This window comes from Serpula lacrymans (genome assembly GCF_000218685.1).
Source record: "Serpula lacrymans var. lacrymans S7.9 unplaced genomic scaffold SERLAscaffold_6, whole genome shotgun sequence".
Taxonomy (NCBI): Eukaryota; Fungi; Basidiomycota; class Agaricomycetes; order Boletales; family Serpulaceae; genus Serpula; species Serpula lacrymans.
Window position 1 is genome coordinate 1906204 of NW_006763295.1, and position 24267 is coordinate 1930470.

At 47.4% G+C, this 24267-nt stretch overlaps 9 protein-coding genes across 9 annotated transcripts; 4 read left to right on the plus strand and 5 right to left on the minus strand.

The window, feature by feature from the left end:
- Positions 1-29: 29 nt before the first annotated feature.
- SERLADRAFT_437455 (uncharacterized protein) lies at positions 30-1356 on the plus strand (the record flags this gene model as incomplete). The annotated part of the gene is made up of 3 exons (XM_007317790.1): positions 30-654; positions 713-1238; positions 1290-1356. The coding sequence occupies 3 exons, from the start codon at positions 30-32 to the stop codon at positions 1354-1356; spliced, it is 1218 nt and encodes a 405-aa protein (XP_007317852.1).
- A 2920-nt stretch (positions 1357-4276) lies between these two features.
- SERLADRAFT_466285 (uncharacterized protein) lies at positions 4277-5215 on the plus strand (the record flags this gene model as incomplete). The annotated part of the gene is made up of 4 exons (XM_007317791.1): positions 4277-4426; positions 4479-4760; positions 4808-4907; positions 4965-5215. 4 exons carry the CDS (start codon positions 4329-4331, stop codon positions 5076-5078), a joined length of 594 nt encoding a protein of 197 aa, XP_007317853.1.
- A 94-nt stretch (positions 5216-5309) lies between these two features.
- On the minus strand, positions 5310-6638 carry SERLADRAFT_466291 (uncharacterized protein; the record flags this gene model as incomplete). The annotated part of the gene is made up of 8 exons (XM_007317792.1): positions 5310-5553; positions 5614-5865; positions 5923-6089; positions 6140-6305; positions 6353-6367; positions 6426-6452; positions 6507-6522; positions 6581-6638. The coding sequence occupies 8 exons, from the start codon at positions 6581-6583 to the stop codon at positions 5414-5416; spliced, it is 786 nt and encodes a 261-aa protein (XP_007317854.1).
- Positions 6639-6744: 106 nt separating this feature from the next.
- SERLADRAFT_466293 (uncharacterized protein) lies at positions 6745-8504 on the minus strand (the record flags this gene model as incomplete). Its single annotated transcript, XM_007317793.1, is given in 4 exon segments — positions 6745-7295; positions 7308-7607; positions 7749-8197; positions 8265-8504. 3 exon segments carry the CDS (start codon positions 7926-7928, stop codon positions 6927-6929), a joined length of 849 nt encoding a protein of 282 aa, XP_007317855.1.
- A 4859-nt stretch (positions 8505-13363) lies between these two features.
- On the minus strand, positions 13364-15432 carry SERLADRAFT_408008 (uncharacterized protein; the record flags this gene model as incomplete). Its single annotated transcript, XM_007317794.1, has 6 exons — positions 13364-13927; positions 13982-14574; positions 14625-14709; positions 14759-14822; positions 14876-15111; positions 15253-15432. 6 exons carry the CDS (start codon positions 15430-15432, stop codon positions 13364-13366), a joined length of 1722 nt encoding a protein of 573 aa, XP_007317856.1.
- A 363-nt stretch (positions 15433-15795) lies between these two features.
- SERLADRAFT_348628 (uncharacterized protein) lies at positions 15796-18324 on the plus strand (the record flags this gene model as incomplete). The annotated part of the gene is made up of 12 exons (XM_007317795.1): positions 15796-16501; positions 16552-16576; positions 16630-16891; positions 16944-17040; positions 17099-17137; positions 17196-17270; positions 17329-17449; positions 17509-17615; positions 17682-17820; positions 17881-18026; positions 18124-18168; positions 18233-18324. The coding sequence occupies 12 exons, from the start codon at positions 15796-15798 to the stop codon at positions 18322-18324; spliced, it is 1854 nt and encodes a 617-aa protein (XP_007317857.1).
- Positions 18325-18396: 72 nt separating this feature from the next.
- On the minus strand, positions 18397-19912 carry SERLADRAFT_369120 (uncharacterized protein; the record flags this gene model as incomplete). The annotated part of the gene is made up of 9 exons (XM_007317796.1): positions 18397-18668; positions 18719-18801; positions 18869-18891; positions 18948-19132; positions 19185-19235; positions 19289-19444; positions 19500-19613; positions 19673-19729; positions 19843-19912. The coding sequence occupies 9 exons, from the start codon at positions 19910-19912 to the stop codon at positions 18397-18399; spliced, it is 1011 nt and encodes a 336-aa protein (XP_007317858.1).
- Positions 19913-20861: 949 nt separating this feature from the next.
- Positions 20862-22313, plus strand: SERLADRAFT_437466 (uncharacterized protein; the record flags this gene model as incomplete). Its single annotated transcript, XM_007317797.1, has 4 exons — positions 20862-21173; positions 21198-21245; positions 21306-21386; positions 21435-22313. The coding sequence occupies 4 exons, from the start codon at positions 20862-20864 to the stop codon at positions 22311-22313; spliced, it is 1320 nt and encodes a 439-aa protein (XP_007317859.1).
- Positions 22314-23390: 1077 nt separating this feature from the next.
- Positions 23391-23815, minus strand: SERLADRAFT_388143 (uncharacterized protein; the record flags this gene model as incomplete). Its single annotated transcript, XM_007317798.1, has 1 exon — positions 23391-23815. A coding segment is annotated over one exon (281 nt), but the record flags the coding sequence as incomplete, so codon positions are not given.
- Between the last annotated feature and the right edge of the window lie 452 nt (positions 23816-24267).

A 24267-nucleotide genomic window follows, 5' to 3' on the forward strand; every position in this document is an offset into this window, starting at 1 on the left:
AGAGGTGGTACACGTTGTTGCATTCTAACATGTTCCAATCTCCTTTTGCCTTTCCAAACCACCAGCAAAATCGAGCAAACGCTGTCTCTAATGCAGTGTTTTCTCGTGCTCCAGTGTACGACTTGATTTTCCAAGCCCTTTCTCCTCGGTCTCTCATTAGAACAGGTCGAACGTGTCGCGTTGCGAAAGATGCCGTGTACGATTTTTCAGTTCGAGCGTTCAATATTAACCGGCACCTTTCTCGTTTCTTCACCAACCCTCTCGCCTTTCGGTCTTTGCAAGCGTGCACGGGCACATTGATCTCTGGATCCAGCGCGATTCAGTTTCTAGATCGGACTTTTTATCCAGAATCCGATCTAGATATCTATACTCATCCAGGTCACGCTCGCGAAGTCGGTCTCTGGCTCATGGAAATCGAAGGGTACCGTTTTGAGCATAACTCAGTACAGCATGCAGATTTCAAAGTAGAACTCCCAGATGACTGGGATGGACAGGAGCGTCGCGTTTATTCAGCCGATAACTTTAACTATTGCATGAAAGGAGTGGAGGCAGTGTATACATTTACCAAAGAGCAGCCTGGTGGCGAGCCTCTGAAAGTGCAGCTCGTCGATTCCAAGTTAAACCCATTGGAGGTTATCCTCAATTTTCACTCAAGTGAGCCCATTTTCAACAGTAGTCATGTGTTTGCTGATAAGCTTGGTCAAATTATTAGCGTGTGTCATGAACGTGATCGCCTTTGATGCTGCATACTCCTTATATCCCATGGCTACATTCGAGGATAGGCGCGCTCTCAAGTTGACCAATCCTCGACCGCACTATATAAGTGCGCTGCACAAATACGTCCATCGCGGTTGGCGGTTAATTGCATACATCAACGCGCATGATGAGCTTAGCCGTTCTTCGTTCTTTCTGTCCAGGGCTCGATGGGTAAATGATCAACATAGCTGGATAGTCCCCTTGAACATGGAAGGAGTCCACTTACGCCCTTCGATGTCACCTTCCTCAGAAAATATTAGCTGGGACCCTGTTATTCACAACAGTTGGACGCTGGCCCGTACTAACGATGAAAAGGAATACTCTGAGATTTATTCTCAATACCAACCTTCCCATACTACCGTGTGCCGTTATAACTATACGGTGGCGGTAAAAGAATTGCTTTATATGTTGATTTCGCACTTCAAACCGCAGGGAAAGCTATATCATTCAATCACATATCTCGATAAAAGCCACTGGACCTGGTATAGTTTTCTTCTTCTTCACGTGCTATAATATACCTAATATATTCAAAGGCATGATGCAGATATACCAAGGATCAGGAGTCGCTATGAATCCGAGTCCATGTTGATTAGAGATTGAATGCATCCTATAACCTCTCTACTTTCTGATTTTTTGTTTCATCTATGTTGACCACGTCTACATATATGCTGCTACTCAAGTACATAGCTTGACATAATTAGTATACTAAAAAGTAAAATATATACATTCTCGACTCATGTTACAACCTTATCCTTCCAATTACGCCCTGAGACGTTCGCCAATGACTTGCTGTGCCCCTCTTGTTGTTTTGAGCGTTGACGCTTGGTACCTCTTGTCTCTCTCACGTTTGTCTCCACTTCGATCATTTCTTCTCTTCCTATGCCTTCAGCCTTTAACCCACCCTCTGCCGCCCCATTCTGGGTTTGTCCTTCATCCAAAGATGGGCCGTGTTCCACAAGAACAGCATCACTTTGCTCCTCATCATCGATCTCTAAACCTGTTTGCAAAGCTTCTGTCTCTGCCTCTACATCGCTCACGACGCCTGTCTCCTCTTTCTCAGCTTCTTCAATCATGGCATCTGCTTCCTTCTTAGCCCTAGCTTTCTTTGCAGATTTACGGCCTTTGGTTTCTTTGCTTTCTTTATCAGCTGGAGGCCTTAGTGATTCTACGGAACGCCAAGGTGAACCAGGTCATACGGATATGAATATAAAGCACAAAGTGGCGTACCATATATGACAGGTTGCAAATCATACATCCGGTAAAGATGGAGAACGGCTTGTTCCTTGTCTTTTGCCTGTAAAGAGTATCAGAGACTAGAAACCGTGAGCAATAATCAATAACGGAATCAAGTACCTCGATCATCAAGTCTGTAATTGTTGACTGTTTAGCACCAATCTCGACCAACCTTTTCGCTGCAACTGTACGTACCCATATCATCGGGCAAGTCCTCAGGCAATGCCTGACAGCGGTCTGCATGTGCCCTGCGTTCCATGATGCTAACTGCGCCTGCCCGTGGCTCGCTCAGGTGTTGCTTTGGTCGGATACCACGCCTGGCAAAGATGGCATTTGCTTGTTGGATGATGGCAGCAGGTGGGAGATTCGGGGAAGGATTTAATAAATCGTGGTGGTAGTCGAGAATGAGTGGCACCGACAACTCAGTACATAAGGGGAGCAACTCCGCTGCATTATAACAAAGCTGTCAGAAAGGGCGATGTTGATTTAGTGGATTTAAATAGTGCGAACGCGGAAAAGAAAGAAACATACTTCATCGTTTTCAAGAACCAATCTGTCCCTAACATTCTGTGGAAGTCTCTGGATGGTTGCTTTGATGCGCTTAAGTGTCTCATCTTTATCTCCATACACACCTCCACCGTGGACAATCATCACACCATCCGGACCAATGCCCATAATGTCAAGCATCTCACAATGGTACTTCAACTCGCGGATACTGGCCTCTACGACGTCTTCGCGGGGACTACCAAGCTGGGTAAACTGTCCGGGATGCGTCGTCAGACGGTGTCCATACTTTGCAGCGAGTGCACCAATACTGGCGAGTAGCGGAGCACAATAAGTAAGAGAATAGCCATATATAGCATGCGAAGCAAAGGGGAACATTTCGGATGAGCTGCAATTTCATAATATGTGAGTATGAAAACGAAAAACAAAGCAACATTCAGCCACATACAGACGCATGAAACGAATATTCTATGGCGATCTATGAGAAACATTATTAGGTTATGACTAACGGAAAAAACGTACGTTTCGTTCGTTCCACTCGATTATTTTCAGCATGTCCTCCGCATTTCGACGACCAAGATCCTTCACGAAATCTAAGCCTTCTTTCTTGATGGTATCAATCCTGTATGTACAAGTTTGATTTTGAGACCTAAGCTTTGCCTCCAGGAGCATCAAGCTTACCGACATGTCCTGGAACAGAATATAGCCTCATGCACAGGTTTTTTATTCCTTAATATTGTATTTAAGCATGCGTAACCTAGGTAAAGTGGTCAAGTTTGGGAGATTGATTTGTTAGGCTTGCTTCCGCACTTACCTAGCCGTCCCTTGAACGATGTACTCTTCTTCTCCACATCTGGGATAACATAGACAGGTTCAGGTTTTGGTTGGCGCGTTTTGCGTTTCTTCTTAGGGGGCCCTTCCTCTACAAAAGATGATGCATCGTCTTCTGCTTGAGAAACCTTATGTTTCTTCCCTTTAGATTTAGATTTCGACTTCTTGGACTTTGCTTTGATCTTAAGAGCCTCCACTTCAACCTCTTCATTTTCATGCCTAAATTTATCCTTCCTCCTGGTTTTTTGCCTGGACTTTGTGGGTGGACTCAATGGAGTTTTTGATTCTATGGGTGTGAGATCTGACTCCAATGCTTCGTTCGTATTCTGGGTAGGCGCAATAATACGAGACGTCTCTCGTCTAGGTCTAAGAGTACGTTTTTCCAGAATGGCGGAAGAGATGGCGTCTGCTGCAGACTGAGTAATTGCTTCCCTTTCCAGGTCCTCACTTGGTGAGCTACGCATTGAATGCCGAACAGTAGTACTACTGGCAACCATCGCAAAATGATGAGAGCGTCCAAGGCTCTGGCAATGAAGCTGGGCGAGACGACACTGAATGATAGGTGCAACAACCTGAATGCGAATTGAGAAAGCCAATTTGCCTGCAAAAATGATAGGAAACCAAGATAATATTCAATGAGACCAGAATGAAGGCCCGAAGCTTCGCCAGGTAGCTCACCGTACTGACTATTGTATTCAGGGGCTTGCTGTCTGCAAGTAAGGTTGTGATAGACCGATTGACTTTAGCAGAGAAAAATCGAGATATTTGGCTGAAGCCTTGTTATGAGAGAAATTGAAAGGTCTGCCTTGGAAATTTTCCATGTTTTCTGTTGCGTTTCGATCTGGGCATCCGTTCTTGTTGGCACCGCAGACGATCGAGGACAAACGTGATGTGACTATGTACTGACTTGTCACGATAGGGATATGTGTCACACTGCGTTCAGGTCCGTCCTGTCACGGTGCTGCAGATAACTTACAACTTGAACTTGAATCATATACATCGCTATGGCTCACCAACACGCAGGTCACGACATGCCCGGCCACGATATGCCAGGTCACGATATGCCAGGTATGGGCCCCAAGTGCTCCATGAGCATGCTCTGGTATAGAATACATGGTCTCCTTGCAATTCTGACTACTGACTACTTTCTTCAGGAACACCAATATCATCGACACCTGTATTGTTTTTCCCCAATGGCACATAAGCTCTCACACCGGCTTCGTCCTGTCCTGTCTCGTCATCGTCGGTCTTGGAGTTCTTTACGAATACCTTCGTGTCTTCCAGCGTCAGGTCGACAGGCGGATCGCTCTATCGTTAGGAAAGGGAAAGAGTCGTGCTCGTTCAAGTAGTGGGCGCAACTCTCCAACCAATGCCAGCGACTTCGAAGAGGCTGCCTTACTGACTGGACGCCGAACTCTGAAGCCTAGTAAAATAGGGTTTGTGATATGACCTGTTTCTGTCACTTGTTTTGACCTCGTAACAGAACCCCTGTACCTCCTTTTGCTCGAGCGCTACGTGCAAGCCTGTACGGCGTATCAGTATTCTTGTCATTCTTCCTCATGCTGGTATTCATGACATACAACGTATGGCCTCAAGCTGATAAGTGTAATGCTTACTAACGCTCACTTCCTCATCATCAGGCATACCTCATCCTGGCCGTTGTGGTCGGCGCAGTAATCGGGCACTTCATCTTCGGAAGCCATGTTGACTTCGACAACCTCGATACCGCGAAGAATGGCATGTTTTGTCACTAATTTTTTTGCTATCTCCCTCGTGTTTTCTTCATTCTTGCAATCTGACAGCAATCTTTTGGGTCTTGGTTATACCTACCATGTACAGTAAGCATATTTATGCAAGTAGACTGTTGTGAATACACTGTTTGTAGCTTATCTTGTGTGTTTGTCGGTGATATGCGTACAGACGCCCGTTGCCATATACCCGTTCAGACAGAGCAGGGTATACAGTAAAAAAGTCCGTGGGGCTAAGTTGACAATGTAAACCTCTTCTATCTTATCTTTCTAGTACAGTCAACAAGGATGGTGTAAGAAAGGGCTAGAATGACATTTTATACAAATACAGTGCATATGTATTAAGCGCTCTTCATCTCTGTATCCCCATCAGTCTTTGCCAGACCTTCTGCCCGAAGCAACGCGTCGATCTCAGAGGGTTTGTATATTTTGGCCTTCGGTTGTTTCGTGCTTTCATCGAGTGTCAGCACGGCGAACTCCACTTGAGTTTTTAATCTATAATCAGTGTTTTTCAAAACCAGATTAAATATCATGCACTCACATTTCTCACTTCCCAACGTCGTACTGTCCATGGTTTTGCTCATTACCTTCAGTACTAGCGCGATCGCATCTTTCACCAAGATATCATCTTTGTACTCTTGTTTCAAGAGTGACTGCGCAGTTCCGTTGTTCGCACCAATACATGTCGCTTTCCAACCTGAATAATTGCCTGATGGATCGGAATGGTACAGTTGAAATTGGTAGTGTGGGTCGTAACCTGCGTAGAGAAGTGAGACACCGAAAGGTCGGAGACCTTGCATAGTGTAAGGTTAAGCAATGATTAAACAGAACGGAACATGAAAAATCATACCTCCATATTGCGTGTACCCTTGCTTCATATCACATAGTCGCTGCGCAAGCAGTTCCACGGGTATGTCTTCATTGTATGACAATAGATGTTGTTGAGCTGCTGTACGTGCATAATTTACCAGCGAATTAGCATCAGATGTCAGGCCAGCAACGCCGCCGATCACATTGCTGGTACTGAGATGAACAGACATTCAAGGCGACGAACTGCGATCACCTACGAATTCAGCAAGAAGATCTTCTCTCCGCTACCTCCATAACCACCCTCTCCTGATAGATCTAGGAGCTTTCCTGTCACCTTCTTCTCCGCTGCGAGGACGACACCATCCTTTGCGAGAACGCCGAGCACAGTACCGGCATGAGATATGGCCTCCATGGCATATTCGACTGAACATCTATCAAGATATAGCCCTTGCATCATAGATTCAACTTACTTTGGTAGAGTCGACCTGTATGTGATAAGGAAAACATAAGCTGGTGAGTTCTCACCCGATATGTCCTGCTTACCTTCTGGCGAGAATATCGTTGTACGACCTGGAATGAATGATCTCAGAAACCAAGTTTACACATACTTAGTTTGCGACATACTGTCATATCTTCTTGCCTATTGTCCATCAGGTTGATTAGCAGCTTCCAGGTCTGTAGAAATATCAGGCACATACCATGGTGGATGAAAGATGATCGTTCTTGCAGTAACTTCTCTGTAGTTACTGACGCGTCCTTTGCGATTCAGGTGTACGCGTCTGCAACCCCGCCGGGACTTGCCGCCACGTGCATTTGAATCTGCCTCTTTCAAGTTTCTCTTGTTTAGCATCCAGAATCCTAGTAGTAAGCAACTGCATCGACATTAACAATCCAGAAAAAAGCCGCTTGGTCATATTCGCAGCCGTTCTACAATCAAAACAAGTAACATAGCCTTCTAGGCAGGATTGTACATGTGGACTCATATTTTCGTGGCCCGTAGCAATAAAAACCACTGAATTCATCTACTTTCTCCGTCCTTGCATTCTACAGCGACTCTCCAATAAACTTCTCTAGACCATCTTTGATTTCTTTTACCTGTTCTTCTAACGTCATCTCGATTGGGACCGTTACGACTCCCTCTTCATCCTCAGGACTCTCTAGCGTCTCTAGCTGGCTCTCTAGCATCTTAGCCTTCATGAAGTGTCCTTTGCGATGTTCCATGCGGTCCATGAGTACGTCTTTCCCACCTTTCATGAACACAAAATACGTTGGTAGGTCTTCTGAGTGTGGCGAAACGAAATGCGAAGGGACTGTTCCAGATTTCTCATGTCCTCGCAGGAGAGCACGGTAGGTTTTCTTCAGCGCAGAGCAGGCGATGATGATACCAGGTCGATTGATTGACCTCGCTTCCGTACCTGTCTTCAGCTGGGTGCTCGACGCCGCCACTTTGGCCTCGTGCTTTTCGAGTGCATGCTCCGTCTCTGGCTTTGATTCAGGCTCTGGTATTTCTCCTGGATCTTCACCCCTTTGAGTCTGTACTTTCTTGTGCGCCGTCGTACGGATGATTTCTAGCCAAGGCGCGCGGTCCTCGTCCGTCAGCGGCTCACCCCTCGACATCTTTTCCACATTCGATTTTGGATGCAGGTCATCGCCATCGATGAACGGTACGTGTAATGCTTCGGAAAGAGCTGCACCCAGAGTGGACTTGCCAGTCCCAGATACCCCCTATACAAAACAAACTTGTGAGCTTAGACCAATCAAAAACATGACTTTATAATGGTGTCGTGTGACCGAGTGCGGTTGTTGTCACGAAATGAAAATGGGGTGGTGTTGTGTATCGAGCAAAGAACAGCGTTACACACTGACCATGACTACAATGAATATTCCATGATTGGCGGTTTGATGACTCTGAGGATCGGCGGGGGTGGACTTTGGCAGTGGGTTACCGTCGGAGTACGACTTTGGATCGTTATCAACCAGGGACTTGAGATAAGGGTCTGCACTGAAATCGTCGGGAGACCTTTCCGTTGTCGAGGACATTGTCATTTATTGGTATTGATCAAAAGAAGTTGCTCCTCGATGGTCGCCTCTGTAACTCCTCTGTAGTGCAATTACGGCGCTCTGGCTTCACTGGTACCTTTGGCAGATGTCAAATTAAATTGTATGATGAAGAGTTAATGGAACTCGATGACTCGGAATTAAACGGTGAATCTGGTTTGGGGAAAACGGTCAGCCTAGGGCACGTTCAAACTATCGCATCCGACGCAGACTTCTTGGGCTGTCAGATGAGGACATGACAGACCTTCCGCTGCAATCTTGTCGCCGATATGCCAGCCATTCAGCACTTTACACACACTACTTCAAGGAACAAAAGGTGCTCACATTCCTTGATAAATTTCCCTTGGACTTTGGACTCTATACAAGGTGTAACTGGGCGACGGACCAGATGAAACTTCCGAGTCTTCTAAGGGGCCCCCAAGCAGCTCCTGCCCTCCAGCCTTTTCTTCACAGACCTGGTTGTTGGTATTATGACGATGGCAAACTTAAGGAGCTACTGTGAATAAGACATAATATATTCGGAACAAGCATGGGAGGTCATTGCTTAGAGGAGACTAGAGCTTCACGTGCAGTTGCAGCTGTGCGTACGGAATCGGTCCGTGGAAACAGTCGGGCCCGTGCGCACAACCCCGGGAGTGAAAGGATTTAGACCTACCCGAAACAGGTGATATCGTGATGGACCTGAATGGATTCCACGGAGCGCCATTTTATCTGTTGTGTTGCGGTCAACAGCCTCTATGAAAATTAATCAAGTTTCCCCTGACAAGACGAATCTGTTTGATCTCCGGGTTTGTGGCAAGTATATACAGGTGCCTATCCAACTATCGCAATTTGTAGTGTAAATGGGATGCGATACCTGTTCACATCTTTGCAGTCCGACAGTATTAGTAATTGGATCGGTGGTTGGATTAGAAAAGTAAGAGTGTGAAGGAGAGGAATTTTGTTTGTAAAAAAAAGAGTGGATGAAGCAATGACAAAAAGGAAGGGAATTGCTGAGGAGGAAAAGTGCTATTGATGTCAAATTTGTGCCAGAGGAAACAACGATTATAAGGCGGATCATAGTGCAGAGTGTTGGAATAGAATGGTGTGAAAGCAGATGGGTGAAGGGGGAGGGGACGTAGCCCCGGTATTAGACAAGGTGAAACATACTGTTGCAGAAATGGGTAAAGTGAACTTAAGAAATGATTGGTGAAACAACGAGATGACAGAAAACAAACACATTAAACAACAAACAGTATAGTATAAAACGAATAAACAAAAGATTGATTTCCTTTGATAGATCATTACCATTTCACTCATCATCGACCATGGGGAGACATTGCATGAGGCGGCGTCGAGAAGTCAATAGCATTGTACGCAGGAGGCGGTACGTCGTAGACACCGTCTTCAGGCCCTCTGTTCGTGGGTAGTGTAGGAGCAATGTCAAGCCCATTAGTCGCCGTGCGCCGGCGATGTGCCCTATTCAATGCACGCATCCAATCAATCTGTGCATCCGCATCCTTCTCATGTCGCACCCTTCGCCCATTACTTCCAGTATTTGCGGGTGTCACTGGCTCAACCGCAGGTGCTGGAGGCTGAGTTGGCGCATTCGATTGCGAATGAGCATGACGGTGCCCCGGGGAACCTGAGCGCGAAACTGTCAAAGGCGTAGGAGGCAGCGTGCGCTGAACAGCCACCGAAGTGCGTTTGTCGGTGGGCAGTGGAGGCTGATGTTGCTCAGGCGTGCGGGGAACCTGGGGCAATCGTCGGCGGCGGAGGGAACCGGAAGCAGAATGAGCACGGTTACGTGAGGACTGGGCACTCTGGGGTCGTGACAATGGTTCGGGGTCGTCATCGAAGACGGGAGGTGGGATAGCGATACCGTCCCCGGTCACTGTTGCCCAGCGTGTGTGTTCCGTTGCTGCGGGCGAAACAGAAGGAGAAGAACGTGAACGGTGTAACCACGGTTGCGAAGATGCAGGTGGGTGGTAAGAAGATGGAGGCATGGGAAGTTCACGACGTCCTCCCGTGTGAGGTGATGAGAGAGGGCGAGATGAAAGTGGAGGGTAATCAGATGACGGAATGGATGAAATAGGCGTTGCAGAGAATGGCTGAGATGTGTAACGAGTGCTAGTATCGATACGTGGGACGACCGTACCACAACTTTGCCGGTTTTGTGATTCTTCGAAGAAGGCACTATCAAAAAATCCAGTAGATGGCGCAGATGATGGCGTAGGTGGGTAATACGCTGATTCATCTGAAATGCTTGCTGTGTCACATGCGGTACTTGGACGTGGAGGTAAGTCGATGGCCGCGCAGTGTGGCCGAAGAGACGGATATAGTGGTTCTCCATAAACGATCTTGCGCCACTGTTGAATGGATGTTGACATATGCGAAGGTTCTGATAAATCAAGTACGTCTGCATCATCTACGCAGCTCGGTGGGGCACCGGCCTCAAAGCAAGGAGTCTTGAGGGACGGATAAAGTGGTTCACCATACATGATCTTTCGCCATTGTCGAGCAGATGCAGGAGTATTAACCGAGGCGGACTTCGGAGCCAGCTGTGTCTCGGTACAAGCCTTTTCATCAGGGTGATGTGCGATAGTCATCCACTCTTCTGGTTCCGTAACAAGTAAAAGTGCTGTTACGAAAAGGTGGTCGAGGAGAACAACTGCTATCCCAGCATGGTCAAGCTGAGGGCGAGAGTTATATCTGTTTTCCAAAGCCTCGAATATGTGGAGTCGAGGTGGAATGGAGTCCACAGCAATTTCCAGCGAGGCGACAAGGCCTTTACACATGGTAGTAGTACACTAAACAGCAAACGCATAAGCATGGTATATAGGCGATCACAGCAAAAGATGGCCGGGCGTACATGATAGGCATTGCCCGAGCGCTTCCATTTCAAACTATGAGGATAATTGGGAATGGCAAACTTCCGGGAGCTAAAAACGACGAGGGGGTCAATGATCGTTGATGGACTGTAGACGGATCAGACTTGCCTCCCCATAGTGCCATATTTCAGAAAATTTTCTGTAGCCTTCCATCGATAGCCATTTATTTGTACGTTAGATCCGTTAACGTTCTCTTTTCCTTTGCCCTTGATATGAAGTTCTTTTGGCCAACGAATGTCGGCTGCCTTAGTCATTCCATCCCAAGGGTCAGAACGCCAGATGGTGGTTGAGGAGCCCACAGTTTCGACTGCGTAGAGAGGTTTTCCAGTGACATCGTCTATGGCAACAGAGTCCAAGAAAGATAAGGAAGAGAGCTCTAGAGTGAGGAGAGGCATCTTTTGTCGACGGGGATACATGTCATCGCCAATGTCGAGACGATGAAGGTAAGGAAAGATGGAAGAGGGAGCAGAGCAAGAAGGGGTGACGGTGGAAGGACCAGCGGAGGGTGTGATTGACGCCTGTGTGCGATTTGAAGGAACTGGAGTGGCTGTTGCACTGGAACAGATACTCGAAATGCGAGACGCAACGGGACAGGCGGAGATCTTTGTGGGTTTTTGGACCACCACGGGCGGGGGAGGACAAGACAAGCGTTGGGCTGGTGGAGGAATAAATTGAGAGATGGAGGGTTTGTCAGATTCAGCGAGCGACCACGACATGAGCGCCCGGTGCATAACTGGGAAACAAAAGCTGGAGCTTGCTGGTAACAGAGCGCTGGTAATAGGATGTAACAGGATAAGTTTACAACCGCGACAATTAGCTGGAGACTTCTTACCTCCGTATACCTTCACTAAAGGTACTAATCCAGCCAGGTTACCGAGGACCAATCTCTGATTAAATCTCGTTTAATTATGTAATACTCACATACCGATCTGGCTTCTCGGCTGCGAGCCACTGCACCCCATTTTTCAACCTCCGCGGCCTGCATACCCATGCGTTTCCCTTTCTTACCTCCTTATGGCAGGCCCATCGTCAGGAACACCCATTCCCAGATTTCCCTATAGTTCCAACACGGTCCACGTTGACCTCCCACGTCCTGCTTGCACAATAACCGCCGATAGAGTCCTCGCCACCTCCGAGTCATTCGCAGCTCCCTCGTCGGAGAGTCCGTTGGATATATGTCCGAAACCAACTCACCTTCTCGCCAGAAGCTCCCCACATCAGAACTCCTCGAACATCGCCAGCAACGTAACATCCAGACATCCGACCCACTAGTCACCTCGTGTCCATTCATTTCGGGTACTTTCATAACATATCTGGTTGCCTCAATTGATAAAGTGGATAAAGTGAGCCAACAATGACCAGCTGACGTTCAGTCACCTCCGACAACAACGAAATGTAACAGAAATCTGTCCGACACGGCGCTCCGGTTATCGCTCGCCGAAGTTTAGTAACATGCTCGGCACAATGTTCCTCCCAGGCTGCTTATACTAGCAGTTCCCACGTACAATATAACCCTAACCTCACTTATTCGGCTCCGTTTCTCACCCACACGCGCGTCAACACAGTCAAACAAGTCAACGCGTCTTTCTTTGACTCTGCCACCACCGCGCGTTTCAAGTTTTTATTCTTATATTCTTATTTTCGTTTCGTGTCCGTATTATTATTGTGCAAATCATGTCGAACGAGGCCGGTGACATAAAGTACGTGTTTGAGAATACCGGGAAATAGACAAACTGATGTGTTATTTGGCGCGTTCAGAAGTGCAAGCCCAGCCAAAAATGGCTCATCGGGCGTGACGGCCTCGCCCGTTAGTAACAAGGGGAAAGGGAAGGTTGCACAGGCAGATGAATCGATGGACGAGGAAGAAGAGGAAGAGGAGGATGATGACGAGGAGGAAGAAGAAGACGACGACGATGATGATATGGAAGAGGTTTGCGTCTCCTTCCCTTCCCTTCTCACAAAGTCTTTTTCCTCATAGCCTTTTCCAGGATGAGGATGGCGAGCCTGAAGTTGACCCTTCCGCTATCATCTCAAGTGGTCGACGCACGCGTGGCATAAAGGTCGATTACAGCTCTCCCGCTGCTCTTGCCAAAGCCGGTTTAAAACCCGAGGATGAGGATGAAGACGAAGACGAAGAAATGAAGTAAACCCTTGAAGCAAATAGACAAGTGGTCATATGTATAGAGCTTTCCTTTGTCGGTGGTGCGAGGCTTGTGAACTATAAATGTTGTACAATTGAACTTTTTAGACTCTTACTCCCTTTATCGTCCTCTTTCGTTGCTGCGGTACGCCCAATGTTCTATTAATACTGTCGCAGCTTTTCACAATGGTATAGATCAACTGCATTTCATCTGGTGGTACTTACTCAGACTAGCTGACAATTGAACGAATTAGCACAATAAGTTATTCTTCCAAGTCCAGCCTGATTAATACATGTGCTACTCTACTTCAAAGCATACGCTTCCATAAGTTACAAAACGTCGTCTATACCCTATCCTGGATGTGAAACACAACCAAGACAGACGCCACTAGTACCACTGCCAAATTCTTTACCTACTTACTAGTGGATGCCACACCGAATGTCAGGAAGCCCCATACTGCTAATGATCCAAGGGAGACTAGAACCACAAGCACCCGTGCTTCTTCTCCCGCAGTACTGCGTTCTAGCAGCAACTCACCCAGACCCCTTCTTTTGTGCCCTGGGTGGAGATCCACCGTATATCGCCGCGTTCGTGGACAGCTGTATGACCAACTCCAGCCCCAGATAAGGCCCACGTGCCAAATCATCGCGCGCCTCTCGACGCAAGAAAGCACGGCGGGCAGACCATGTTGATCAGCGGTCAAGTTGTAAGTACCCGATTCGATGTATGCGTGATTCGGCGGGGGGTGGGGGGTGGTAGATGAGGTGGCGTTGAGTGGCTGGAACGGAGTTGGCGGGGGAAGAGGCAGGGAGAGGGAGGATGGGATGAAGGTGATCGTGAAGGTGCTGAGACGCGGATGTGCGCGGGCTATATGAACGGCGCAGGTTGACAGAGGGTCTTCATTTGGGAAGCGAATGATGTTGAGGGTGAGGGAACGAAGTCGTGTGAGATGCCTGATTGATCTAGCGAATGATTCCTGTTGTGGGGAACATGTAGGATCAACTGAAGGCGCTAAAGAAGGGCAACTTACGAGCTGAAAAGACGGCTTGCGTGCACAAGTTAACTCGAGCTCGACAAGATAGGGACAAGCAGAAACCAGTGACCTTAGCAGGCTACCACTTTCGTAAGTAGAATGAAATATGAAGGAAATCTTCAGGGACCTGAGCAGAGGAAGTCCTTGGAGAACACTGGATACAACCATCGGAGCCAGATCGCGGATGACAATCGGCTCATGGAAGCCAACACTTTTAATGCTGGGATGCGAAGGTGATATAGCCTGCAGGTGCTCCAGCGAGCCGGTGAAGTGCTCGAGACAAGGTAAAGCATCGTGATGTAGAGTGGGCAGGTGCATAGGGTTCAACGCATACCGTGATATGTGGAGTGTCCGGAGTTCACGATGGGCCTCCAAGAAGGCGATGAATGGGCGTTTACTTGCAGAGCTGACGGGAATGTGCCAGTCAAGTGCGACGTCTCCTATTATGAGTTTGCGAAGGTTCGGCCAGCGGCCCCGAGACAACGCATGCGCATCCGTGGGCACGGAGGAAGTGCCGTCGATGCATAGTTCCCGGAGATCTGGCGAGCGCTTGATAAGCATATCGCACAGGCGCACGGTATGCAAGCTCTCTTTTGCACTGTGAGCAAGGTATAAACGGGACAACAGTTAAACCCCCTACCTTCAGAAGGAAGCTCGGCATGGTTAATATAAAACCCGTTCTTCAAAATCAACGAGAATCCATGTAGATTGTTGAAGTCGAACAGCTGTGCACACGATATAAGTTACTGGGGGCGCATAATAGAGTTCACGCACATGACTATTGGGGTTGGGCAGCGTCGACCCAACTGTGGTGCCTATAGTACGCAGCTGTGGACAGCTGATAAAGCACTTTTAATTAATTCATCGTGAAAGCCAGCATGATGGACTTACGACATTCGTAGCGCAAACCACATGTCGTCGAAGGGTGGACCTTCGTTTCCGTCCCATACAAATGTATTGAGAGCGTCAAGCTTCGCAGCAGCCTTCCTAACAGCGGACGAGATCAGATATCCGTCGACGACCTCACTTTCACCAGGAGAGCGAACATGATCGAATCGAATGAATAGTTTCTGAACGTGTCGGGCGATATCGGGTCTGCGAAAGAGCATGGCGAGCGTATTAACGCACTGTGACACTGTATCCAGATGCACATATGCATAAAGTGAAGGACAGATATTGGTGAACAAATGAGAGCACTGCACATGTTGTGGAGTTAGATGCGGAGTGAGCCATCCCGGGAGCCTGCATGGGTAAGACAAGTGACTGACCGATAGTCCAAGGTGGAGGATATCTGAACGAGAGTGGAGATAGCTAGCTATTTCCAACAAAAGATCACCAGGAAGGCCTGCCAGTCGCAATGAGTCTCGGTTGACTGAACCCTTACGATGTCGATGTACGGAAGTGCGTCCAGCACCTTTCGAGGGTCTTGTGTCAGTCAGCTGGGCCATGGAGGGTATGGGGATGTGTTTCAGCAAGGAGAGTACTGTAATGATGTATCCGAGAGCAAGTGCAGAGCTAGAAAGTGACGAAGTTCAGTGCAGTCATGCGAGGGTAAGATAACAAGAGCTTAAGTAAAGCCTGTGCAGGGCACTGTAAGCGATGACCGAGGCTGGGAAGACCATGAGAACGTCTGATTGCCTAAAGAGGTAACAAAGAATGTTCATCTGACCAGACCGCAACTCAAGCGGCTTGCAGTTATCATTTGAATTCGCATCTGTACTACCGTGCCCAAGGTAAGCCTCATCGTTCTTCCGGATAATAAAACCCAGCTGCAAGGTTATACCTTGCGCCCTTCTATCTCTGTCGCTGATATGTCGTCCCAGCTTTCTCTCCCAACTCTCGACAGGCTCGGTAGCACGATCCCAGATGACCTCGACGTTCAGCATGTTGCACAACAATGGTTCAAAGCCTTTTCAGCAGGCATGATGGCAAGAAGGCCAAACGCCGTTGGTTCTGTCTTAGTGGATGATGCATTCTGGCGTGATATGTTCGCACTGACATGGGACATGCGTACATTCCAATCTTCCCCAGTTATCGAGCGTTTCCTTACCGACCAGCTGAGAACCTTCAGTCTATCTTCTTTCAAGCTCAGGAAGGAGCTAGTACGCTTGGAGAGACCTTATCCAGACTTGGCTTGGATTCAAGGATTCTTTGATTTTGAGACTCAAGTTGGGATTGCATCAGGTGTTTTCAGGCTCGTTCCGTTATCCAACGGAGAATGGAAAGCACACGCGATTCTCACAAACCTCGAGGACTTGAAAGGCTTCCCAGAGAAGATTGGGTCGTTGCGCAACTTTCAGCCGAATCATGGCAAATGGGCTGATCAGCGCGTTCGCGAAAAGGAATTCGCTGACGCAGATCCCCAGGTAGTTGTGATCGGTGGCGGACAGAGTGGTTTGGAGGTAGCAGCACGGCTAAAGGCCCTTGATGTGAGCGCACTCGTGGTGGAGAAACATGAAAGAATAGGAGACAACTGGAGGAAGAGGTATGAGGCGTTGTGTCTGCACGATCCAGTTTGTAAGTAGCACATCTCATATTTATCATCATGTAACTCATTATCCACATAGGGTATGACCATATGCCTTACCTTCCGTATGTTTGGTGTTTACTCAAGTCCTTCTAATCTGACACTGCATTAAATACAGTTTTCCACAGACGTGGCCCGTGTATAGTCCGGCACTCAAGCTTGCGGACTGGCTAGAGTCTTATGCACACACTCTCGAGTTAAACGTGTGGACTTCTTCGGCTGCCACCAGTGTCACTCCACTTGCGTCTGGATCCAAGCATAAGTGGCGTGTAGTTGTGAACCGTCATGACGGGCAGGAAAGAGTATTGAACGTCAATCACGTCGTTTTTTGTATGGGATTTTCAGGAAAGATTCCAAATATGCCGACGTACCCTGGAATGGTATGTAATTCTCTCTGGGACTTCAGCATAAGACTCTTGATATCCTTCACAGGACACGTTCAAAGGTCAGATCCTGCATTCAACTAACCACAAGAAGGCCTTGGATCACATTGGGAAAAAGGTTGTTGTCATCGGCGCCTGCACTTCCGGTAAATTAGGATTTCGTCGTTGTTTCTTTGTTTCTTTGATTGAACAATAAACGTCTAGCACACGATATTTGCTCTGATTATTATGAGCATGGTATTGGTGAGTCGTTCTCTACTGATATAACGTCTTTCGTATACTGATGCTAGGATCGGGTAAGACGTGACAATGTGCCAGCGTGGGCCTACTTATATCATGACAACGAAGGAGGGAATGCCTAGATTATTGTGTATGTGTCTGGGTTCAATGAGTCAATAGCTGCATCCTCGGCTGAACCCTTCTCATACACACAGCAATTTACTGGGATGGGGGTCCACCTACGGAGATTGCAGACAGGATAAACGCATCATACCCGAACTACCTCCTTAAGCTCATGCATGTTCGAGTAACGAAGGATATTGCCGAGGCTGACAAGTGCGAATTTTCACTTTCTACTATACTCTGTTGGCTATGTGATTTAAAAATTATTCTAGGGTCCTTCTGTATGGTCTTCAGAAGCGCGGGTTCAAGCTAACATTCGGCGTGGACGACTCTGGTTTTCTGCTACTGGCGTTTGAAAAATCAGGAGGTTACTATCTGGGTTCGTTCTAAATCTACCACGGAGTTTCTTCAGTTGCGCTGAGAGTGTCACTTGTTGATACCTCAGACGTCGGTGCTTCGCAGTTGATCGTGGACGGCAAAATCAAACTGAAATCTGATAGCCCTGTCGCGAGGTTTACCCCTTCAGGACTCGAATTCGAAAACGGGTCAACACTCGATGCGGACGTCGTTATTTTTGCCACTGGGTACGTCACCTACCTTACGATGAGAGTAACTGGCTTTAATCCTAGGGGATATGATCACAGGTTCTCCGATGTGCGCTCGTCATATCGGGAAGTTTTAGATGACGCGATTGGTGATAAGCTAAGTCCGATTTGGGGTCTCAACGCAGAGGGTGAATTCAACTCGGCTTGGCGTGAGGTAGGAGCAGAAGGGATCTGGTGTATGATGGGTGAGTTGTGGAGGTGCTTCTTCTATCAGGCCAGGGGTACCACCCCAGGTTAAAGGAGTGGGGTGCAGTACAGGATGCTAATCTAGTTTTGATATAGGTAATCTTGCTTTGTGTCGATTCCATTCGAAACATCTTGCCCTTCGTGAGTCACTCTCCTACAGTGTTCGATTCCTCGTCAACAGCTCTCACTTATGTCATCGTATCAGAGATCAAAGCGAAAGAAGAAGGCATTTTTGGGACGAGATATACTGACTCATGGTTGTCTGAGCATCATGACGTGCCGCGTGCCAGACTGTAAAGTGGCAGGCTTAGGGGGAACCGCAATAGGTTATCTCAACGCATATAACAACATTTACTATCTTTATCGACACTATACAAGCTCGTCCAGACCAAATAGCTGTACCGTATTTTTATATGCCTTTTCAGTCACTTTCTCGAAAGGAACACCTTCGTTCAATCTATGCACTACCCATGCAACACCCCCGATTGCACTTGGTTCATTTCTGCCTTTGACTGGTTTTCCATAAACGAAGGATTCCGGTTTTGTAGCAGAGGGAAAGTACAGGGCTCGGAGGTTGACGGGAAGACTATCCAAGTGTGGTTTCGACGCATGCGTTGAAGTCATCGAGCACCAAGGTGCATCTAGGATGACATATAAAACCGTACCTCCGGAAATAGAGGGATCTAATTACCTGTTTCCAGAAGGAGCTTTTCGGGGCGGATAATCTTGGCAGCCTGAAGGTTTTGCTCTGTCTTCATGGAACATCCGTTCACGCTATGTATGACGCAAACATACCCGTCAACCATTCAAGGCATCAATGGGCACTGTAATTAGGACGAACCTGATATGAAAACCCATGGCCATCTAAAACATACATGTTTTGGCTTGCTGTCAGAAAACATAAGACAAATATCACCTACAAGCTCTTCGACTTCCTCGACGGAACCGGTGAAGCTATGGACGACACCCCCTTTAGCACCTAAGGCTCGGCCTCCGTTATCGCTGAAGCCTTCTTCCTTCAAAATGTTTACAAAGTCAGCGTGGGCCGCACGAGAGTGGAGAAACAATGGCAAGTGGAATTTCTTTGCAAGACTGAGCTGCGATCCTGAAGTGATCGATGAAAAAAGGTGGACAATGTCTCATGACAGGCGACTTACGAAAATGCTTCTTTTGTACATCCTTCGATGCGAAGTGAGTACGGTCATAGTCTGTTTGATCATAGTAGGCGTTTTACACACAACGTCACTGGAAGTACACATACCTAAGCCACACTCTCCAATCGCAACGACGCGACCATTGCCAAGTAGGTTTTTCTGAATTAAATCATCCAACGCTTGAAGATACGCGTCGGGTCCATTAGGGTACTGTTCGAATTCTTTTGAGCGCGTTGGATGACAACCAACTGTAGCATAGAGATCTTTGACACCATGGGTGTGAGGGAAGGTCCGGCACTATAGCACGAAACTACTAACTGTGTTTTTTGGCAAGGTCTAGTGCATGTTTGGATTCCTTCAAGCTACCACCCGTGATGATCATGGATTTGACGCCTGCTGCACGCGATCGGTCCAACATAGACTCGAAGTCATCTGCATTGTCGGAGACTGAGATACCTTATAACATAGCAGAAGTCGTGTCACCGGCTCACCCTCATGTTTCTTCCTTCCATGATGAGTGCCACGAAATACAGGGTCGGTCAAATTCACTAATAATCATCACCGTTGAAGACTTTTGAAGTGTGATGGAATAAGACACCTACCGCCGATATCTGTCGCGGATCTTTCGCATGAGTGTCGATCGAATACGATGCAGCTGTACTCAAACCTATGAATCTGAAAGCTCCCTCGACTCGTTCCGTGGGTTTAGCAGTTATAACTGTTACGGGCATCCTTGAATATTGTCTGCGAATGTTTTTAGAATGGATAAATAGGGAAAATGGGACGTGGTTGGATATATTCCGAGTTCTCTGACTGAGCGACCAGAAACTCATCAACAAAACCGTCAAAACGAACTGAGCGTTAGGTGTCAAAGACTGACTTAAGCTGAATCAATGAGTATGAAAATAGCTCTGGAACAGGTATGGAAAAATCAACGAGTCTAATCCCTTTTGCAAGATTTTCAGTGTTTTCCTGGTGCGGTGTGTGATACCTGACCGTGAACTTCAACTGCGACTGCTGCCATTTTGCGCCGTTAAAGAGGGTGTGGGTAATAGTATTACCATGAAACCCTCAGACATCGGTGCTATAGTGTAGTGGTCATCACTCGGGATTTTGATCAAAAGATCCGCTTACGTAATCCATGCACCACACTATAGCTGGTGGGAATTTCCCGGAACCCAGGTTCGAACCCTGGTAGCACCTTTATTTTTTTATACATTACATATGCATTGTGTAAATACTATTGACTGCTCTGTGGTACGAGATCTGCCAGACCCAGTGTGGAACACCAGAAGAGTCAAACAGATGTTGGATGGCTACGGAACTCTGATTGTGGGGGGAAAGTGTGAGATGCAGTCATTGAGGACGACAGGCTTATATGTACTTTCGCAACATTTCAAAATGACATCGTTCTAATAACATGTGTTGACGTCATGTAGGTTTATGGGTAGTACCAGGACCCCGGATAATCCCTAGGGAACCCAGATGTGGCACATCCGGACACCAAACGATTCTGAAGGCCAATTCACCCAGATTTCAGTCCGGACATTTAGGCGCTGTACGGGAACGAAAAATTGAAAAATAAACTTTGCACATTTTTAGCGCCACAGGCTGCCGATATGCCACAAGGAGTGCCATGCTGTGCTTTTTGACTCAGACCACCACCGACTCAATAAACTCATGTCCAAGAGGAAAGCCTCAGGCTCAGGCCTCAAGGCTTCTTTACACAACTATAAACGTCCTCGTTACTGGTTGAGAGTGAATAGAGAAACAGATATGGCCACCCACTCCAGCAACACACCTGACTACCAAGCTCCAAATATCATATTTGTGCCATCTGATACTAGCGATGGCCATCTTTCCACTAGCACGAAAGACAGGAGGATGTGGTCAGAGGCAGAAGAAGCTACACTGATTTCTTTTTTAAAATCTCATCGATCTGAGGCTGGCGATGGGCTCAATTTCTCGAAGAAGTTCTGGACAAAGGCTGCTGTAGAATTGTAGAAGATCCACCAGGTTAGCCCTGCGAAGGAGGCTGAGCACTGCGCTGGAAAATGGGGGAGGGTACGTACCATTGATTAACTGATCTATGGTATTTTCTTGACTGTCAAAGCACTGTCAAAGCAGTCGGGCTTTCATTGGGACGACATTGGCGGTGCAGGTATCACAGTGGAGAGTGAGACAGTATGGGCTGAGTATTTAAAGGTAAGTACTCACTTCATACATTGCGACACTCATCTCATCCATCTCTAGAAGAACCCTGGTGTCAAGATTTTTTGCAACAAGGGCTGGACCCATTTCTCAGCAATGGACAATCTTATGTGTGGCCGTTTTGCCAAGGGAGCAAACATTTTTCGCTCTGCCCCCCCTTCTGTACCTGTACCAAATAGCCCTCCTGTGTCTAGCATTACCCCATCATCATCTACGTTTCCTCCCCCTGTAGCTATTACCCCACAAATGCCTAGGAGCATTAATACCAACATGCATTCCCATGATGCCAACATTAACCTCTGGCTAGGGGGTGTACCATCTCCCGAATTAATGCCCGCTCCCTCAACTTTATCATCAACTACCTCCCGCGGGTCTTCTAGTAGCAAACAAAAGGAGCGTGACGCAGAGTTGGATGCCAATGCAGATGCAGATGCCATGTCGGTTGTCACTCACAGCAAGAGCACAGGCATAACTGTGCATAGCCGCAGCTCTAAAACCCCTTGTGTGGCTGCCAATGCAATGACCGCCACTGCTCTGACAGGGTTGAATGATACGCTGGGTCAGATCGTGCCCATCATGAAGGGAATCACGGACACGATCCGAAATGAATTTGACACCCCTTTAACAAAGCAGGGCAGTTCTTCTGCCGTCATACCATCATCCGTGCCAGGGACATCCACCATCACTCCTTCCTCTTTCATCTCCCACTACAACTTCGATATTGCTAAACAGCCATCCCATATACAGAGGGGTATTGCCATACAAGCACTGCAAGAGCTCGATCATGAGCTTGGGATTCCCAAGCAAGTCGAACTACTGCATATATTTGAGCGTGAAATTGGGGTGGTGGATATGTACTTGAATATGTTGCATGCAACAGATTTGCGTAGGGTGTGGATCAGTTCTTTCACAAAGGTCTGATTAGTAGTCATGTTATGTTTCTTGCTTTTTCGTTTGATCAATGTAACGGAATGTTTGCTTGTCTGCCACAAAACATTAGAATCATTCATAAGAAAATCACGTTACATCATACTAATTGTCTTCTATGCAGCTCGGCCTGATAATCCTCCCACATCAAACTCGCTATCTGATCCCTCCTGGCGTTGGCTTCTGCCTGGATTGCTTCGGTGGGGGGGCCTGAAGCTAATGTACCTGTGGCAGCGCTGGGGATGGGGTCTTCAATTAGGGTGTCATCAAAGTCTACAATATCATACAGAGGGCAGGGGGTATGCGGGCCTGAATAGCCATGTCGTACTCAGGAGGGAGCACGAGAACATGGAAACACCATTTGAGGATGCCAAAAATCCGCTCAATGACGTTGCGAGCGGATGCATGTTGAAGGTTGAAATATTCACGTGGGTTTTGAGGCCTAGAAAATGTTAGAATAAGGTAGAAGAGGATAAGGAGGACTTACCTGCAATTGCCGCGAGCATACTCCTGCAGGTGGTAGCGTTCACCTCTATAGGGCACTAAGAGCTGAGGACAAGAAGGGAACCCTGCATCCGCTAGGTAATACTTACCCTGCGGGATGTGAAGGTTACTCATACGAGCGTCATGGAACAAAGCAGCATCTGCAACAGAGCCCTCCCACCCACTAAGCATGTAACTAAATTTTAAATCAAACGTGCAACAGGCGAGGCATTTTTGAGATATTCCGCCCTTGCGGTTTCGTGAGGCCTGGCGTTTGGAGGCAGAGGGGGAACACGCAATATGTGTCCCATCGATGGCGCCAATAGCACCTTCAAAGCGACACAGTTTGGGGTTGTCAATGATATAAGGCAGTGGTGGATCATTCTCAGTGGGTAGATGGACATAGATGTTGTAGATGTCTGGGGAAGTGAATGCTAGAAACATCTGTATAATAAGTAGTAAGTTAGTTGAAAGAGGGCAGGGGGAAAATATACCTAGAAATTGTATTGCTTGATCGCTGGAATTGTTCACCGATATGGCAAACTGATAAGCCAGTGACGCAGGCGTATAGAAACATTGCAAGTTGCTCCTCAATGCGGACATGCCTTGAGTCAATGTATTGATAGCGCTTGAGTAGATCTACCAGCCTAAGGAAAACATGGCGCCTGACACCAAGTTCTGCACGAATGCGGTCAGGATGACCACTCAACAGCTCAAGGACCCACCCATGGCCAGTCAAAATGGAGGTGTGATATGGCTGGGGTATGGTCTTGTTTAGTTGGTCGTTGGCTACGAGTGCTGCTGATTGCGCAACCGTTTGGAGACCAATGAGAGCGAGGGACAGTTGTTGAACACATAGAAGTAGTGCTGCTCGGCGCCTACATAACATTGATGCTTCCTCACTCTCTTCACAATCCTCCTCTCCCATGCTGTCATCATCGCTGCCCATTCCCGTATCTCTCTGTCCGCGATCGTTGCCTTGATCTTCTTCCATTGTCTCTACAACGATGCCTGTATAACGGTGAGATTATCGTTCTATCTTACTATACGCGGGTACTAAAAGTTTTCTTTCTCCGCCTCAATGGCCCTCGTGACGCCACTTTCCCAAATCCAAGAAAAATGTCGCATTTTTTCGTTCCCGTACGGGGCCTTAGCCATTTCGAGGCAAGGGACAGGTATCGTATCAATGGTGTAATGGTTATAGTCCACTTACAATTTTTCATCCCAATAACATGGGTTCGATTCAGTGAATTTATGGCATTAGAAGACGGACACAACAAGGTTTGGATAAACAGACTCTATAGCAACCCTAACGGAAAGCGATGAAATTGCTGAATTAAATATGACCTATCTCATTCTCCTAGTCGACGTTGCAGAAGTCCGGACTAGAGTAATACTATCGTTGGCTTATTAACATGAAATTGTGACCCGATGCCCACAGATGCCCACAAGAAAGAATACGTGC